The sequence below is a fragment of the Myotis davidii genome, unplaced genomic scaffold (assembly GCF_000327345.1).
Source record: "Myotis davidii unplaced genomic scaffold, ASM32734v1 scaffold30, whole genome shotgun sequence".
NCBI classification, from domain to species: domain Eukaryota; kingdom Metazoa; phylum Chordata; class Mammalia; order Chiroptera; family Vespertilionidae; genus Myotis; species Myotis davidii.
The window spans coordinates 2,264,785-2,282,190 of record NW_006282874.1 but is presented as its reverse complement, the minus strand read 5'-3'; the positions used below and the strand labels follow the sequence as shown (position 1 = coordinate 2,282,190).

At 56.6% G+C, this 17,406-nt stretch overlaps 2 protein-coding genes and 1 long non-coding RNA gene across 8 annotated transcripts in view; 2 read left to right on the top strand and 1 right to left on the bottom strand.

Annotated features, from left to right (window-relative positions):
• The window catches only part of TG (thyroglobulin), a 152,913-nt gene that overhangs the window by 88,516 nt on the left and 46,991 nt on the right, over positions 1-17,406 (top strand). Inside the window, 1 exon segment of the mRNA XM_006753290.2 lies at positions 6-66. Within this exon segment, the coding sequence (XP_006753353.1) occupies positions 6-66 (61 nt within the window).
• The window catches only part of LOC107182533, a 20,831-nt gene continuing 10,257 nt past the window's right edge, over positions 6,833-17,406 (top strand). Inside the window, exons 1-2 of the long non-coding RNA XR_001513246.1 lie at positions 6,833-6,898; positions 12,571-12,574. This is a non-coding gene — a long non-coding RNA (uncharacterized LOC107182533). The remainder of the gene's footprint in view (positions 6,899-12,570; positions 12,575-17,406) is intronic.
• Positions 6,895-17,406, bottom strand: part of SLA (Src-like-adaptor) — a 44,585-nt gene continuing 34,073 nt past the window's right edge. For all 6 annotated transcript variants that reach the window (XM_006753268.2, XM_006753267.2, XM_006753270.2 and 3 more), the window contains 5 exons: positions 17,004-17,090; positions 14,946-15,049; positions 12,738-12,869; positions 8,210-8,342; positions 6,895-7,346 (listed from right to left, as the gene is read on the bottom strand). In XM_006753268.2, the coding sequence (XP_006753331.1) occupies positions 7,130-7,346; positions 8,210-8,342; positions 12,738-12,869; positions 14,946-15,049; positions 17,004-17,090 (673 nt within the window). In that variant the 3' untranslated portion in view covers positions 6,895-7,129. The remainder of the gene's footprint in view (positions 7,347-8,209; positions 8,343-12,737; positions 12,870-14,945; positions 15,050-17,003; positions 17,091-17,406) is intronic.

Genomic DNA, 17,406 nt, shown 5'->3' with positions numbered 1-17,406 from the left:
GCCAGCATCCACCTTCTCGCCGCCGGGGCTGGCGGCTCCAGACTCTTCCGGAGGGCCGTGCTGATGGTGAGTGGGCGCTCGGTGTCCACCTGGCTGCAGGTGCGGTCAGGTGAGGGTCCTCTCTGGCTCTGAGGTCCGCTGCTTCCATTGCTTGGTCCCTGTATCCGTGTTCTGGGTGTGTGTCCTGCTCAGGGCCGTCTCTCATGCACACAGGAGCCGGTGCTGAGGGCTCCCCGATGGCTGGCACTCACATCTCAGGTGCTCATAGTTCCGACGGGCGTGTTCTACTTCTTGCGAATGCCTCGCTAGGGTTTACTGGTCTGAGCTCTGCATTCCCTCCCTTGTCCACAGACACCACAGGGCTGGGCTGAGGGATGAGAAGGCCTCTGGTGGAGGCACGTGATGATGAGGGTACAGTTTAGCCAACTCTATGCCAACGACACCTGGCAGCCCCCCCAAACAGGAGAGAAATCAAACCAAGAGAACTCTAGTCTGCTTCCCAATGCGGCTTCCCTGATCCTGTCTGGGTTTGAATTTTGAATATCCCCAGAAGCTGTCTGGTTTCTTCCGCAGCCCTCGTCCCGTCCCTCCTCCACCCAGAGATTCCATTCTGGTGGCATTTCACTGTGGGACAGTGTTGGGTGATGCGTGACGCTAAGCCCTTCCACCTCAGTGATGCTCACTTACCTGGGGGTGAGGACAGTAGGGGACCCGGGGGCTTGTCCACATGGCTATTCAAGGAGTGGCAGGAGCTGGGCCAGCAGCCACAGGCGGGCACGGGGCTCCAAAGGGCTGACCAACTGAGCTGTTGGTTGTGGAATGAAGGCAAAGAATAGAACTCAGAGCTCATGATTCTGCTAGGCGGTCTGAGCACCTGCTAGGGGATGATGATGATGGTGATGATGATAGTGATGGTGATGATGGTGGTGATGATGGTGATGATGGTGATGATGGTGGTGATGGTGAAAGTGATGGTGATGATGGTGGTGATTATGATGATGATGATGATGATAGTAATGATGGTGATAATGTGATGCTACAATTATGATTATGATATATTGATGATGATGGTGATGATGATGATGGTGGTGGTGATGGTAGTGATGATGGTGAGGACAATGATGATGGGGGTGATAGTAATGATGATGATAATAGTAATGATGATGATAATGTGATGCTACAATGATGATTATGATATATTGATGATGATGACAGTAATCATGATGGAAGTAATAACCTGGTTGACCATGAGACCCGAAAACTATTCTGTCATTGATTAGCTTCTAATTGTACTGGGTGTCCAGCCGTTGGCAGGTGGGGTGCCAGGTGCTGGAGACTCCGTGCTGAATAATTCATTCCCTGGTCGTCAGGAAGCTTGGAGGTTGCTGTGGGGCGAGAGCAGATAGTTAAAGCAGATATTTAAGAGGGGGTCTTCAGGCGGCTCAGAGAGAAGCCCCAGCCAAGAGCAGGAGAAGGAGGGGGTGGTGGAGAATGCTTCTCAGGAGAGAGGAAGTCTGGGGACTGCGTGGGACTGCGAGGGACTCTGAGGGACTGTGAGGGACTTTGAGGGGTTCTGAGGGATTGTGTGGGATTGTGTGGGACTGCGTGGGATTGCAAGAAACTGAGGGGGACTGTGTGGGGCTGTGCCGGCAGAGTCCAGGCACCAAGGGGATGCTGGACTCTTCCTCAATCTGTAGGTTGGCTGTGCCTCAGGGGGATGGGGCCCTCCTGGGCAGTGGGATAGGGGTTGGGCGTGCCCGGAGCACGTGGCAGCCATCGCCATGGAATGGTGTTGTGTGTTTGCGTCTTTGATTGGGTCTGGTTGACCTCTTTAACCACTTTTAAGTGTGCAATTCAGTGGCACTAAGCACATGTACAAGGTTATGCAATCAGCACCGTGGATCATTTCCAGAGCTCTCATCCCAAGCAGAAACTCTGTACCTAATAGAAACTGGCTCCCCTCCACCTTCTTCTCTGTGATGTTGCCTGGCTAGCTACTGGTGGGACCGCACAAGATGTGCCCTCTGGCGTCTGGCTCTCTCACTTAGCATGTCTGCAGGGTTCCTCCATGGTCCATGCTGTAGCCTCTAGCAGGATTTCATCCCTTTCCAAGGCTGAGTCCTATTCCACTGCGCGCACCACGTTTTGTTCGTCGTCCATCGATGGACATCAGGGCGCACCTTTGGCTGTTGTGCACAGTGCTGCTGTGAGCACGCTGCGCCTTCAAAGACCTTTGAGCCCGGCCGGCCTGGCTCCATTCTCAGTCAGGACATATGCCCGGGTTTTGAGATGGATCCCCAGTGTGGGGCATGCACGAGGTAGTCGATCAATGATTTTTTCCCATCATTGATGTTTGTATCTCTCATTCTCCCCCTCCTTCTTTGAAATCAATAAATATATATATTTTTAAAAAGCACTTCGAGCAGGTGGGAAATTGCTTCCTTTTAGGAGACTTCACTTAGAGGCGGGGGAGGGTGAGCCAGAGAGACAACCCCGGGGCAGAGAAGCAATGAGGAGACGATGAAGTAACGCAGTTAAGGAAAGCGGGAGACCACTGAGGCCAGGGCCACGGACCTGCTAGCCATGCTGAGGCCGGGGGCCACTCCCGCTCTGCCTCGCCTTCCTGGGACCAGGGCCTTGATCATGAGGAGGGCAGGGGTGGCGTGGTTTGGGCCTCACTGAGGCTGGGGCAGCATCGTCACCATCCCTCACAGGAAGCTGTGCCACCGCCAATTCATCCCTCACCTGCATGTTCAGGACAGACTCCATGGCCCATCCTGCCCCTGCAGGCCCTGTCCTGTGTGAGACTTGGTCCTGCCCTCCTGCTCCCGGCTGCCCTGTTCATCCTCAGGGACCCTCCCGGACTCGGCAGCTCCGGGTCAGACCCCTTCCCATGGCTGTGCTGCCTGCACTTCCCCACAGCATTTATCAGGATTCCCACCAGCTGCTCCTGCTGCCCGTCTGTCTCCCTCCCCAGACTGTAGGCCCCGGGGGGACAGGGGCCCGGTGTGCCTGGCTCTCCACAGGGAGCACCCAGCACCGCTGGTCTTACAGTACCTGCTGCATAGTCAGCATCTGGGCAGGGATGAGTGGGTGAAGGGGACCCACAGGATGGCCCGTTTTCCTCCTCCCCTCCCCCTTGTGTTTCTTCCCCTTTGGTGCGGGTTTTCTTCAGTCTGTCCCTCCTAGGGGTTGTGTCCCCGCTGAGGGAGGTCTGAGCCCAAACGTCTCTCGATCCCTGGGGCTGAAAACAGACCCCCTGACTCTGAGTTGATCCTGAAGGTATTTCCCCAAGGCCCCCTCGGAAACCAGACACCCAGTGGGACCCAGAAGACACCGTAACACCTTCTCATAGGCGCAGAAGGCAGACTTCTTGAAAATTCTGGAGAGTTTGGGTGTTTGGGGAATTTCTGAAGCGAATCTGTTCTCACAAATGGGAGCGCGTGTAAAAATAAACCCGCCATCTGTTTCCGTCGTTTGGGAGCGGCTTTTACAGCTCCTCCCAGCAGCCTTTGGGTGTGAGGCTGTGCGGGATCCAGGGGACCGAAATACTTCTCTCTGTTAGCAGTTCTTCAACACGTTCCTTACTGGCAGATGCTTGGGGAACAAAGGCAAGCTGGCGACACGTTCCTGATTAAAATCTTGTCTTTCTGCAAATCTCGGGGCCATAACTGTTGCCCCAGCAGGCGAGACAGACTCCCGTGAGAACTACCAGCAGGGTCATTCGTTTGGTGTCTTTGGGGCCATCGAGAACTCTCAGTATTATCTCAGAGACTCCTCACATGCATTCACAAGGGGTGTCTTTTTTCAATAGCCATTTAGAGATCAGACATCCACGGCTCAGAGATGTTTAGTGACCTGCTAAAGAACACGCAGCAAAGAAGGAGCTGGGTAGGGATTCGAACCGACAGCCCAAGCCTGTGTTTCCCATTGATGAGGCTGCTTCTGCAGGGACTTGGGACTCCTGGGATGTCAATGTGTAAGACAAAGAGGCCAGGTTTAGGGTGGGACGAGCGCAGTAGCTCCTGGCCTTGGGTGAGCCCTGTACCCCGTATTCCTCAGAGATAGACAGGGCATGGCTAATCCTGCCTCCCAGGGCTCACGACGTTGTCATCAGTAGGTTTGCAGATGCCCTGCACACCGTAGCACTCGGGAAACCTCAGTTTCCCCCATTCGATGCCCAGCGGAGGCACCTGCAGATGGAAGCAGGCCTGGGGTATTTCCTCAGCTGGGACCGGGTCGGAGGAAGAGGGGTGACATGTTGCCTACCTGCATTTGGTGACTGACACCCTGGCCGGCTCTCAGGGAAGACCGAGGAGGACCTGCCCTCTGGGCTGTGATGCTTGGGACCCAGACGATGTTTCCATCGCCCCGATTCCACACTCCTCGGCGTGAATGCCAGGCCTCATGACTTGGCCTCGAGCAAAAGTTTCCTGTCTCGTTGCCTCTCCATTCCCACCTGAGCCCCTGCTCTGGGCTCCCTGGTTTCCCTGTTCCTAGAAAATGCCAGGCTTGCCCGGCCAGCCTGGCTCGGTGGTTGAGCATCGACCTATGAACCAGGAGGTCACGGTTCGATTCCTGGTCAGGGCACAGGCCCGGGTTGTGGGCTCGATCCTCAGTGTGGGGCGTGCAGGAGGCCACGGATCCATGATTCGCGCTCATCATTGGTGTTTCTCCCTCTCTCTCTCCTTCTCCCTTCCTCTCTGAAGTCAATAAAAATATATATTTTTTTAAATGCCAGGCTCCCCCCAGGTCTTCGCATCACTGCTTGTGATCAGCAGGCCTGCTTCTCCATCTGGAGGGTCACCCCCAATCCAGGGCTCGGCCGCAACAGGGCTCACAGCTCTCCCCCCTCCTCAGACAGGAAGACCGCGTGGTGGGAACTCTCCCCTGTAGCAGTGCGGAGGCCTCTGTCCTGCCTCAGATGCTTGCTGCCTTCCTCCTGTGTCTTCCCCTGACCCTCCCAGGCTGGTGCTTTCTGCAGGGGGAGGTCTGTGTGTGTGACACCAGGCTCCGTGACAGCAGGGCCTCGGCTTTTCCTGCCACGGCCCCAGCCCCGAGCAGTGCCTGGAATTTGGTAGGTGCCCAGAGATATCTGTAGAAGGAAATTCGTGGGAGAACAAACGGCCGAGGTACCACAAGTAATATGGGGGGGAGGGGGGGCGGGTGCGGGGGGTTGTCCAGGTGAGACAGGGTTTTCGTAACAATGGCCAGGACGTTTTTCTGTCCTCACCCTCACGTGTGAGGGGACACCATCAAAGTCACACAATCGTGTGTGCTGGAGGCCGCCCTCCGGACGCTGAGCGGCCGGCCAGCGCGGCCTCTGTTTCTTGTCTCCGTCTCTGTCCAGTTGCACGTTGAGTTGAGAATTTGGGACACAGGGAAGCTTCTGAACGAACCGCCCTCCCACCCCCACCCCCCCGCAGCTCACCCAGGAAACTCTCCCTCCATCCAGGGGGTTAAATACGCATTAGGTTTATTTTAATCAGGAATAAATACATGATTTAGCAAAATGTAATGCTTCCCACTTAGAAATCCCTCGCATCCTCCCCACACGGTCCAACCATGTGAGTCACAACGGAAAAGAACACATGAGACCCCGTGCAGACATCTGGCGGGCGGCAGCCCTGCCTTATGTCGGCGGCAGCGTGCACCGGCTGCAGTCACTTCCCAGGCTCGGCCGGCCCCTTTGAAGCCTTTTGGGGGCAGGGGAAACCCCAGATGTCTTTGGGTATAAACAGCCTGGGCTCTGCTGATACAGAAAAACTTGTAAACGCGTCGACACGTGCGGCGAGCACAGTGACCTCAGACGTGTGGAATGCGCATGGCGGACAGACAGATGCTCATATCGGGCAGCGAGAGATACCCTGACACAGGCACCGCCCCTCCCCTGACCCCTGCCCAGCAGGGAAAGGAGGCCTGGCTCCCGGCAGCCCCTCCTGGCAGGGGCAGGGGCAGGGGCAGGGGCCGTGGGCGGCTGGGGCCCAGGCTTCTCCTCGCGAGGCCTTGGCTGTGGCCCTCTAATCTCTTTCAATGATGGAGACAGAACTGAGCCCCTCTCACCCCCTCATTCCTGGAGCCCAGCACTTTTATTCGTATGTGTGCCAGACCCTTCGTAGAATAAAATACCGAGAAATGAATGCTCTAGAACTTATCCAGGTCCGGCCATTCTGACCTCCTCCGTCCAGCCACGCCCTCTCCCTGAAGGTCCAGCTGAAACCTGGGCTCCAGGTCACCCCACCTGACCCCTGTCCCACGCAGAGCCAGGCGCCGATGTCTGCCCTTACACCCACCGTCACGATCTTCGTTTACACACTTCCCCTCTGTCCACACCATGGACCCCTGCTGGGGCCTGGGGCTCAGCTGTCCCTTTTGTTTTTTCTGGATGCCTTTCATAGGGGAGGACACGGAGCCTCTTCGCAGTCAGGAGGGAGTCTGGGTGCGTTACTGTGGGGACTCTGGCTGCGAAGCTGCAGAGGGGATGTGGTGGAAGCTCGCGCAGTCCGTCCCGCACCACACCCCCCTCCCCGCAGCCCCCCTCTCCCCTGGGCCTCGCCCCTGCAGAGGCGGGGAGGCCGTGTGACCGCTGCACATGCGGCGTTGGGACCCGAGGGGCAGAGAGAGCTTCCGGGCTACTTAGGACGGTGAGCGATCAGGGTCCCTGAGCTGCTCAGCGAGAAGAGGTGCGTGTGTGCCGAGGCCTCTGTCCGAGGCTGAGAAGGTGCCGAGCAGGGACCAGTGTGCAAACCCGGACCTGTGCCCAGGACACGGCTGTTGGCTGGTCTCCTTCCCGGGCGTTTCTCCTTAGACGTTCTCTCTGTGAGCTCAGAGGGCAGGCTGTTGGGGGTGGGCCCTGCGCCCTTTCCGGGGAGAGAGTGGCTGTCTTTCCCGCCATCATGTCGCGAGTCGACATCCGGTGACGTCCAGGACTGGCCCGACGCCAGGGAGGGGCCCTGCGTCACGATGTGGACAGAGGAGGTGGGTGCGTGAGCTCAGGCAGCTTCTCGTGGCATCTGGAAGACGTGAGGTTCCCGGGGACCAGGCGACCGAGCCTCTCGGCTGGACCCCAGGTGACGGTCCAGAGCCTGTTCCCGCTGGGCACCCCGTGCGGCTGCCCGTCCGCCCTGGGCTAGTCCTCGAAGTAGGGCGGCGAGGACGAGAAGAAGGCGCTCTTCCTCTTGCTCCCGCTGTACAGCAGGGAGATGCTCTTCTTCTTGCGGTCCAGGGGCGCGCCGCTGTCGCCCGCCAGGGACAGGTAGGAGGCGATGCTCTCCCGCAGGCCGTAGCTGAAGAGGGACTCGTCCACGCCCAGTGGGTTCCCCGCGCCCTCGGGGTCCTCCTGCAGCCTGTGCGTGGGAACAAAGGGGACAGAGGGAGGGGAAAAGAGAGGGATGAGGACGAGAGAATAAGAGGAAGGAAAAAGGCCCTGTTAGCATTTCTCTAGCTTATCATTCTAATTCTGCTTCCTATATTTGCGGCTGTGTGGCCTTAGATTAGTCACTGAACCTCTCTGACCCACCATTTCCTTCAATGGCTAAAATGTCTCTGTAAACTGTAATTTTTAATGAGTATTTTTATGATATTTACAAGAAAGAGCAGTTTTATTTATCTCCCAGTCAACTCTGACTTCTGATTCTTTTTTTTCTTCTTTTGTCCCAATGGGATGTCTGGATCAGTATTTAGTTAATAAGGCAACCCACCAATCAATCTCTAACTACACATACCCCTAAAATGCAATAGCAGACACTCAAAGCAGATCAGTAGGAAATGCTTTTCCCTTAAAAAAACAAACTATGACACTTTAGGATTTGCTGGTGTATTTAAACTTCCTGAGAGAATTTAAAAGAATATAAAATGATACAAGAGTTCTTTGTGTGATCCTCTCTGGGATCCTGACAATTAGGAAAAGGAAGGTGGTATCTTTCTGCTAGAAAATGTTCTGCTCACACTGAATGGGGCTCAGGAAATGTTTGCAGATCTGGGGGGCCGGGGCCCTGCCAGGGAGTCGCTAGGGTCGTGGCCCCCACTGTGTGAAGCCTGAGGCTGGATCTGCCTCCCGGGGGGCAGTGGGGTTCCATGGAGTGTGCCCTCTCAGTGTGCCCACCATCAGGTTCCCGCAGGGCCGGCTGTAGCTGGCCACAGTGTTCATGTGCCAGGCTCACACGCAGGACTGGGGCTCTCTCACACAGACAGACACCCTGACCCTCACCTGGACATCTTCCTCCAGTCCAGGGTCTTCTGGCGCAGGGTGACGGGCGAGTCGGAGGCCCTCACGGCCGGGGCAGCGGTGCTCTGGGTGAGGCAGGGTGTGGTCAGCACGCAGCACAGGCCGTCGGCCACCTCTGAGGATGGAGCAGACAGGGGGTCAGTGACGGAGACACTGTAGCCAGCGCAGGCGTGGGGCTGAGCGACCATCAGCACAGCCCCCTCACCCTCAGGAGGGCCCATGTGCAGGAGGCTGTGGGCAGCCCTGACTCCCCCAGAGCTCACAGAGCAGCATTCAAGGCAGCATGGTGGCGGGATACACAGGTAGGGAGAAAGGAAGACAAAAGAAACAATGAAAGAAGACAGGGAGGGAAGGGAGGGAGGGAGATAGCGAGAGGGAGGGAAGTAAAGATAGATCTCAAAAAAGATAAAAGGCACAGAAAAGGAAGACGGAGAAAAACAAAAATTCAAAGCAAAAGAGAGAAAGTGGACAAAGGAAAGGGGGGGACCCCTCTCCCCCTCACCCTGGACACTCATGCACAAGGAGAATGAAAGCGGAGTAAACCCGTCCGTCCCCTCGGCTGGTGTAAGCTGTCTGAGCTCCCAGCCTTCCTCCTCCCGGACCTTCAGACGCAGCGCCTCCTCAGAGGCCTCCTCCCAGCCCCTGTCCTGGCGAGAGAGGGGGGGCCTGGCTGCGCTCAGGCCCACTGAGAGATGGAGGAAAGCGGGGCGCCTTCAGGTTGAGGACCCGGCCGGTCATGTCGCAGGGGCGATGGCGGGGCCGAGGTGCCAGGTGCTGCTGGCCCCTGGCAGGGCCGGGCGGAGCCAAGTCACCCATGGATGTGTCCTCCTCCTGTCTTGTCTGTGGAGCCCTGGGGGGTCCTTGCCCAAGAACAAAAGGAAACTGTACTGAGGAGCAAACCCAGGCTCTCAGAGGGTGGCGGCCAAGGATGCCCATCCCACCGTTCAGTCTGCCTTTCACCTTGAACTTGAATGCCCACCCACGCTGTCCCACGCCGAGAAACGCGAGATGGGGCCCTGAGTTCAGAGGGAGCTTAACTGCATGTGGATCTGAAATGATGACCTGTCACGGGCTGGAGGGGGTGCCTAGGGGTGAGGGACCAAATCGGACATGAAGAAATCGGCAGCGGTACCCAGCCCAGGCGGGGACTTGGCCACAGTTTGTCTTTCCTTTGAGAGCTTAACAGGCAGGGTGAGGAGGCAAGTTTGGCAATGAGAAAAGCAGGTCCGTGAGCCCAGTGCTGAGCGAGGCCACGTTCTTGAGCCGCCAGCACTGTTGGGCCCATTTTCGGAACACGGAGACTGAGGGTCCTGGGCCAAGTCACTTGCTCAAGGTCACAGAGATGTGACCCAGCCGGTGGCATGGGCTCTGAGCCAGGTGCTTGTTCTAAGAGCAGCTTCTTGCCCCTGACATGGAGGAGAGGGAAGTCCTTCCTGCCTCTGGGGTCTGGACACACTCCTCTCCTCCTCCCGTCTGTGGAAATCTCTAGAACGCTCCCTCAGGCTCCAGACCTCTCAGCTCCACCTTGACACTCAAGGGCCCCTGTCCCCACCGCCTGTCTCTCTGGCCCTAATTTAGACCTCGTTTGTGTCCTACGCTCTCTGCTCTCTCAGTCACCACTGGGCATGGAATATTTCAGATGCCAGACTTTTCACTGGTGATTTCCGGGTCCTCGCAACAATCCTATAAGAGGCACTAACTCCCCATTTTATAGATGAAGAAACTGAGGCTTTGAGATGGTAGGGAATTGCCCGAGGGCCCCAGGGAAATAAGTACAAGCAACCTGTGCAACAGAGACATCTGTGTAGACCCCTCGGCACAGCCACGCTAACGCTGTCCCGAGGAGAAGCGGGCGGGTGGGCGGAGAAACTGGCCACGTTGCTTCAACCTTGGGGTCCCTAGGAGCCGGAGCATTTCAGAGTTTCAGTCTCATTTCAGTGACTACAGGGGTGAAGCAGACTGCAGTCCGCCTCCTGGTGCAGGCCCAGGAGGTGGTGGGGAAGGCCCTGCTCTGTGCCGGTGCGCGGTCCTGGGTGAGCCTGGAGGTGCACGGTCCTGGGTACTTTTGCCTGGTGCATGGTCCCGGGTGAGCCTGGCAGTGCAGGGTCCTGGGTGTGCCTGGCGGTACACGGTCCTGGGTACTTTTGCCTGGTGCACGGTCCCGGGTGAGCCTGACGGTGCACGGTCCCGGGTGAGCCTGGCCGGAAGCCTGTGGAGCGCCCTGTCTGTGGCATCCTGCTGGGGCGGCATCCCCTCCTGTTTGCCTTTGTCTATGCAAATCTTCTGGTCTGTGCACCTCTGGTATGATTGTTATTAAGAGCCAATACCACAACCGATGTTTACTCATAATCGGTAGAAGTGCACCATTTCCAGGACTCCCTTCCTCTTTCATTTTTAGCCGAGCTGCTAGGTTCTCGGGTGTCACAGAAATAATTGTGTTATCTTTTATTTTGCACCCGCCGCATGGCAGGCTGGGACGCCGCGTCGCCTCAGGGTTCGATGGTGTTGAGTGATCAATACCCCCGCGGGCGGGTCCCATCCGCCTTCTGTGCACCGGGACCCGAGTCCCGCGGAGGCCGAGGGTTTTGTCCTCACAGAGCCCTCGCGCACCCGAGCTTGGGCCTGTGTCTCCGTGTGGCCATACCTCCTTCAGGACTACACATCTCATGGGCCAGGTGCGAGGACCCAGGCCCCGTGGTCGCTTTCTCCTTGAAATGCCCTTCAAGACCCCACACTACAGGTCCTTCCAGGTCAGGCCTTCTGAACCAGGAAGGGGAGGACACTAGCAAAGTGAAAGGCACCTCTCTTCCTCCCCATGGTGCCCAGGAAGGAGGCAGAAGGGGCCGCTCTGGCCCAGGAGCAGGGAGAGCCGCAGCTATGCGCTAGGAGGCGCTCTCCCAGCACTTTGTGCGCACCAACCCCAGGCATCTCCCAGCGTCCCCCTGGGTGGGAACACTCAGCATCTTCAATACACAGAGAAGAAAGGGAGCCCAGAGTCGCACAACCAGCCCCGTGCCCAGAAGGTCTGGGCTACGAGCATCGGTTCCACACCAACTCTTAGAAACATAGCCACCTCTTCACTCTTTCTGCCTTTTCCGTGAAGTTCCAACTCCTGACCTGCCCTCCAGGCCTGTCAGTCTCACTAGCTTTCCTGTCCCATCGCCCTCAGCAAAACCACACTCTGTTCCCACCACCTCGGCGGATGACCCCTGTCCTGGTCAGTATGGGTCATTCCGACCCCCTCCTGGGTCCAGGAAGGCCATGGGAACGAATGACGCCCGAGCCTTGGTCTCTAAGAGCTCCTGGGGAAGCAGACCAGAACACGGTGAACGCGGCCAACAGGCAGAGCGAGCGGGGTTCTGGGGACACCGGGCGTGTGTCGGAGCAGAGTCTACTGACACTTCGTCGAGGAGGGGGTCCTGACCAGTGTGGCTCAGTGGTTGAGCATCGACCCATGAACTAGGAGGTCACAGTTTGATTCCTGGTCAGGGCACATGCCCAGGTTGTGGGCTCGATCCCCAGTGTGGGGTATGCAGGAGGCAGCCAATGGTGGTTCTCTCATCATTGATGTTTCTGTCTGTCTCTCCCTCTCCCTTCCTCTCTCTGAAATCATTTTTTTAAGCAAAAAAAATAAAAAGAAGGGGTCCCATTGGCTGGAAGCCCAGGAGGGGCCTGCGTGCAGAAAAGGGGAAATGGGTGGCATTGCAGAGCAGAGCCCGAGGCCTGCAGCTGCGCGGTCGGCTGGAGGAAGTGCGAGCCGTCCGTGGCTGTGAACTAGGGGCACCGACGTCTTTCGTTTACAGGCAGGGACGGCGAACTTGAGATTTGCTGCCTTTTACTCTCTCGGCGGCACTGCCGGGCACCCTGTTCCAGTCCCAGCCTTACAGGCCGTGTGAACAGGGAAAGGACACGTAGAGAAGGTGGGATGGAAGAGAGCAAAGCGACCCGTGGGCGCCCTAGACCAGTGGTTCTCAACCTTCTGGCCCTTTAAATGCAGTTCCTCATGTTGTGACCCAACCATAACATTATTTTCTTTTTCTTTTTTTTTTTTTAAATATATTTTATTGATTTTTCACAGAGAGGAAGGGAGAGAGATAGAGAGCCAGAAACATTGATGAGAGAGAAACATCGATCAGCCGCCTCCTGCACATCTCCCACTGGGGATATGCCCGCAACCAAGGTACATGCCCTTGACCGGAATCGAACCTGGGACCCTTCAGTCCGCAGGCCGACGCTCTATCCATCGAGCCAAACCGGCCTCGGCCATAACATTATTTTCATTGCTACTTCATAACTGTATGTTGCTACTGTGATGAATCGTCATGGAAATATCTGATATGCAGGATGGTCTTAGGTGACCCCTGTGAAAGGGTCATTTGACAGCCAAAGGGGTCGCGACCCACAGGTTGAGAACCGCTGCCCTAGACGGGGGGCGCAGGGCAGTTAACAAGGAGGGGGTCAGGAGGGGGTCAGGAGGGGGTCAGGGCCGCGGCCTGCGGGCGGCTCTTACCGGAGTAGTGGTTGACCAGGTCCTCCAGGCACTGGAAGGTGAGCCGCGGCGAGATGTAGTACCAGTTGTTGGGCAGGCGGAAGATGCGGTAGTGCTTGACCTGCCGGTGCCGCACCGAGAGGGAGTAGAAGCCTGCAGGCACGGAGGACAGTCAGTGGCATCCCTAGGCCCCAGCCCAGGGCACCCGGCTCGAGCCCACCCCCGCTGAGGCCGGGGGCTTTCCGCAGCCTGTCCCACCGTGACACCCAGACACACACTTTCGTGTGGGGAGCAGCAGCCACGGGAACCCCATCTGCGTGGACGCGGCTCACTCTTTCTTTAAAAAACGCATTTTTATTGATTTTGGAGAGGCCTGTCTCTGCTTCGTGACGTTCCCACGAGGGGAGCTTCCACATCCCGTTCGGGGTCCTTGGGCTGCATGATGGGTTCGAGTCGGGTTGCAGCTGCAGGCTGGGACCCGGGGCATCCTTGGGTTCGTCCCGCGTACCCTCCAGCGCCTCACCTGAGAGAGGCCTCAGGGTTGTGCCCCTGTGTTCCCGTCCCAGCGCCCTCTGACTTGGGTGTGGTGTTCTCAGAAACTTGGGGAGAGGGGCAGCAAAGACATTTTCCTGGGTCTCCCTAAGAAGCACGGGAACTGTGCCCTTTCCCCTCGAGCAGCCTTAAGGTGACAGCACCGCATGGTTAGGACGAGCAGAGCCTTGGCCTTGCTCCCAGCCTTGATGTGCCCACGTGGGAAGATAGAGAACTAGACGCGGGGCACGTGTCGGAGTCCTGCCTGCGCTGTGTTCTGGGGCCCGGGGTGAAAGTGTCATGGGGCAGAGAGGGGGGGCCACTAGGTTTTTCCGAGTCTTGGCGGCTTGGGCTGGGCTGGGCTCAGCTATCTCCCAACAACATCTCCATCAGTTCTCAGAAAGGCCTGGGGAAACTGAGGCTCAGAGCCCCTGGGTGACACGGCCGGAGGTGCGCAGCTTGGAATGAGACTAGCTTTCGGAGGGGCATCCCTCGCTCAGCCCAGGCCCGCCCTCTGACCCCACCCAGCCTTTCGGTAATGTCAGCGGGGCCTGAGGCAGGGCGAGCCGGTCCAGGGGGCAGGTGTCAGCGTGTGAGAACTTTGCATGCCCGGGGGAGCGGGGCCTGCACCCCACCCGGCCGGCCAGCTGCAGGTCTGCCTGGCAATCGCTTTATTTTTAGAGCAGCGTGGGCACCTCCGGGCTCTCCCGCCCGCCCCCAACAGCTGGAGCTCGGGTCTGGGTCCCCTGCCTCGGGGACACTGGGACACGCATTGCTCTCAAAAAATACTCGCAGAGAGACTGTGTGTTCTCCTCTTAGACAGTAGGCGTGCCAAGAGCAGGCTGGGAGCCCACAAGTATCTTCTGTGTTTAAATGCTTATCATCATCCTTTCTTATCTGGGAAGGCCCAAGGGGTTGGGGTCTGGCCTCTGCTTGCTTCAGTGTGTACATTACATCCCTGACACTGTGAGAAGCACCTTCCTCCGCTGATCCCATGTGATGGGTAAGGGGTCCTGGGCTTCGAGAGGGGGCGTGGCTCCTTCATCACCCATACAGCCGGAACTAGAACGGGGGACCCCTGCTCAGAACCCCGCAGAGCCCTGCTGTGTCGTCCCCCCTGAATTGCTTAGTGCGTGGGATGGAAGGAAATTATACAAATCAGATCAGGGTATGTGCAGTGTGTATCTGTGGGTCCTGCTTCTTGCAGATTTCTGATTGCATCGCTGGGCACAGAGGGAGCTAGTCCGGGGGTCTCCTGTGTAGTGAGACCACCACAAACATTACATTGGAGGCACTCCGCCACCTCACCAGGGAGGGGCTTCTTCCCATTTCACAGCTGAGAAAACTGAGCTCAGAGAAGGAAGTGACCCGCCCCAGCCTCAGAGCTTGAAAGCACAGGCCACGCTCTCTGCCCATGTGCTGCTGACACCAGCGTTGGCCTTTCCTCTCAGTTGATGGGAAATTGTCCCACAGGCGTCACCCTGGCCTGGTGCGGGGCCAGGCCCCCACTGCCTGTGTCTCGGCCCCTGGCTTCGATGCTGGCCTCACTGGGGTGCCTGGGCTGCAGGGAGCTCACCACCTCGGACTGATTGGCGTGTTCAGGGAGGAGGGAAGGTGAGCAGGTCATGAATGAGTCAGCCAGGAGCCAGACCTGCTTGTCTGACCCAAGCGTGGGAAGGTGAGTCGGGGGCTGCTCACCTTTCTTCGTCTCGCTCTCCCGGATCATGAAGGAGCCGATCTTCGTGTCGGGCAGCTGCAGCAGCTCCTCGGCCTTGTCTCTGCCCAGCCCTTCGAACAGCCAGCTGTGGGGGACGACAGCGTGAGTGCCCGCACCCTCCCAGAGCCAGGCGGGCTCAGCAGTTAAGATTGAGGGCCAGTTCACATAGAACTGCTGGGATTAGAAAGACGAGGGCGATTGACTTTTCCTTCTTTCCTTCCTTCCTTCCTTCCTTCCTTCCTTCCTTCCTTCCTTCCTTCCTTCCTTTAATCTTTCAAATAAAATTCCTTAGTATCTACCGCATGCCAGGTATGCCATTGGGTCATGAGGACAGAGATGCATAAAAAAAATCTTTCTTTTTTAAAAAAAAATTTTTTTTATTGATTTCAGAGAGGAAGGGGGAGGGAGAGACAGAAACATCAATGATGAGAGAGAATCATTGATTGGATGCCTCCTGCACACCCCACACTGGGGATCAAGCCCACAACCCGGGCGTGTGCCCTGACTGGGAATGGAACCATGGCTTCCTGGTTCATAGGTTGGTGCTCAACCACTGAGCCACACTGGCCGGGCTAAAACATCTTTCTTATCCCGTTTCTCAGATGCCACCTGGGCTGTGTCCACACTGTATTATGTAAGGCATGAGCTTTCTAAAACTCGGTAAGGCACCTGTTTGGTAGGTAGTTCCTTTAATGTCTGTCTCCCTTATAATCTAACTACAAGCCCCTCCCTCACCGCCCAGGAGGGCAGGGACTCTGTCTTCTCGGGTTTCGTTTTTGGGTTTTGCTTTTGGGTTTCGTTTCTGTGCCCAGGTTGTCGAGCTTGGTGTGTATCTGTGGATGAATGAATGGGCACCAGGCAGCAAGAACGACAGGGTGCGTTCTCTCGCCACCTGAACAAGCCCCACTCGCTTTCCTCACATTTCCTCCCCGTCTCCTCTTTGTCGGCTGATTTTAAGCATAAGTGTCATTGCTCTATGGGTTTACATGTGGTTCTTGCTTCTTTCACTTAATAGAAAAAGCAGTTGTAACTGTGGAGCGCGCCCCTCCCCTGGGCAGCCTGGCCACTCGGCCGGAAGGAGACGCGGTGCCAGCAGCTGGCTGTTGTGTCCTCGGGAGCCATTTATTTATAAGGAGCAGCGATGTCACTTATTTATGTCTGGGGCACCAGGGGGCTCTTGTTGTTAAGATCATGATTATGTCAACTCTAGCCCATTTGGCTCCGTGGATAGAGCGTCGGCCTGCAAACTGAAGGATCCCGGGTTCGATTCTGGTCAAGGGCACATGCCTGGGTTGCGGGCTCGTTCCCCAGTATGGGGCATGCAGGAGGCAACTAATCAATGATTCTCTTTCATTATTGATGTTTCTCTCTCTCTCTCCCTCTCCCTTCCTCTCTGAGATCAATACAAATATATTTTAAAAATATTTTATGTTTATGCCAGACCCAGACAAATAGTTGACCTCAGTTCTGCACAATGTGTAGCGTGTTCACTGCCTCAGTGTTTGTGACAAACATCCACTCTTCAAGTCCTGATACGAGCTTCCTCTTATAAAAATGAAGACAAAAAGCCAGTCACAACAGCCATGTGTGAATACAAAGTATGGGCCACAGACCATGTTAAGCCCTTGACATCGAATCCTCACATCCACCCCCCATAACAGGCGTATTCTTTCTCTTTCACTGACGAGGGTACTGAGGGTCAGAGTGATTCACCCGCCCAAGTCACTCCATGTTAGCTAGGGCCACAGCTCGAATTGTTCTTCTGGGACATCCCGCTTCATAACCGGCATATGTCACTGCCTCGCCTGCTGTTCAGTGTTTTAAGGATCTTTATTGCATCGACGAACTTGGGAGCTCCATTCGGCCGTGGTCACTTCCTGCTTATAGGGGCTACCCCACGGTGGCCCGTCTGTAGGAACCGGGTTGAGAGCAGAAAGGACCTTGCCTTCTGAAGCCTAATGCCTCCCTTCTCCATGCTCACTACAGGTCACTAGCATGAACATGGTGCTGTATGGACGCAGCCTGCGATGTGCACTCACCCGTGGTAAACTCTGGCCACACAGATCCCGGGGATGTAGTTCTCACGCCCGGTGCTGAGGGAAATGGCTTTCCACCAGCCCCCTTCGCTGCAGGAACAAGAGCAGGGAGGGAAGGGTCAAAGCTAATTGTCCAAACAAACGCATGAATGAACAGAGACGTCGGATTTAACCCGAGGCACGTGGCGACCTTGTTCTTTAATATCTTTCACTGGCCGTTGACCCAAATGTCTCCATATGAAAATTTAGTTTTTCAGTACGTCCCCCCACCCCCCCACGCCAAGCTAATTAGGAAATCTTCCCACGGAGGTTCCACAATTGGAGGCTATTTGCAAGTAAGGGCGTGCCTGACTTATGCCCCAGGGTAGAACCAGGACACTTCCTCTCTCTGTGGCCACGGGACTGA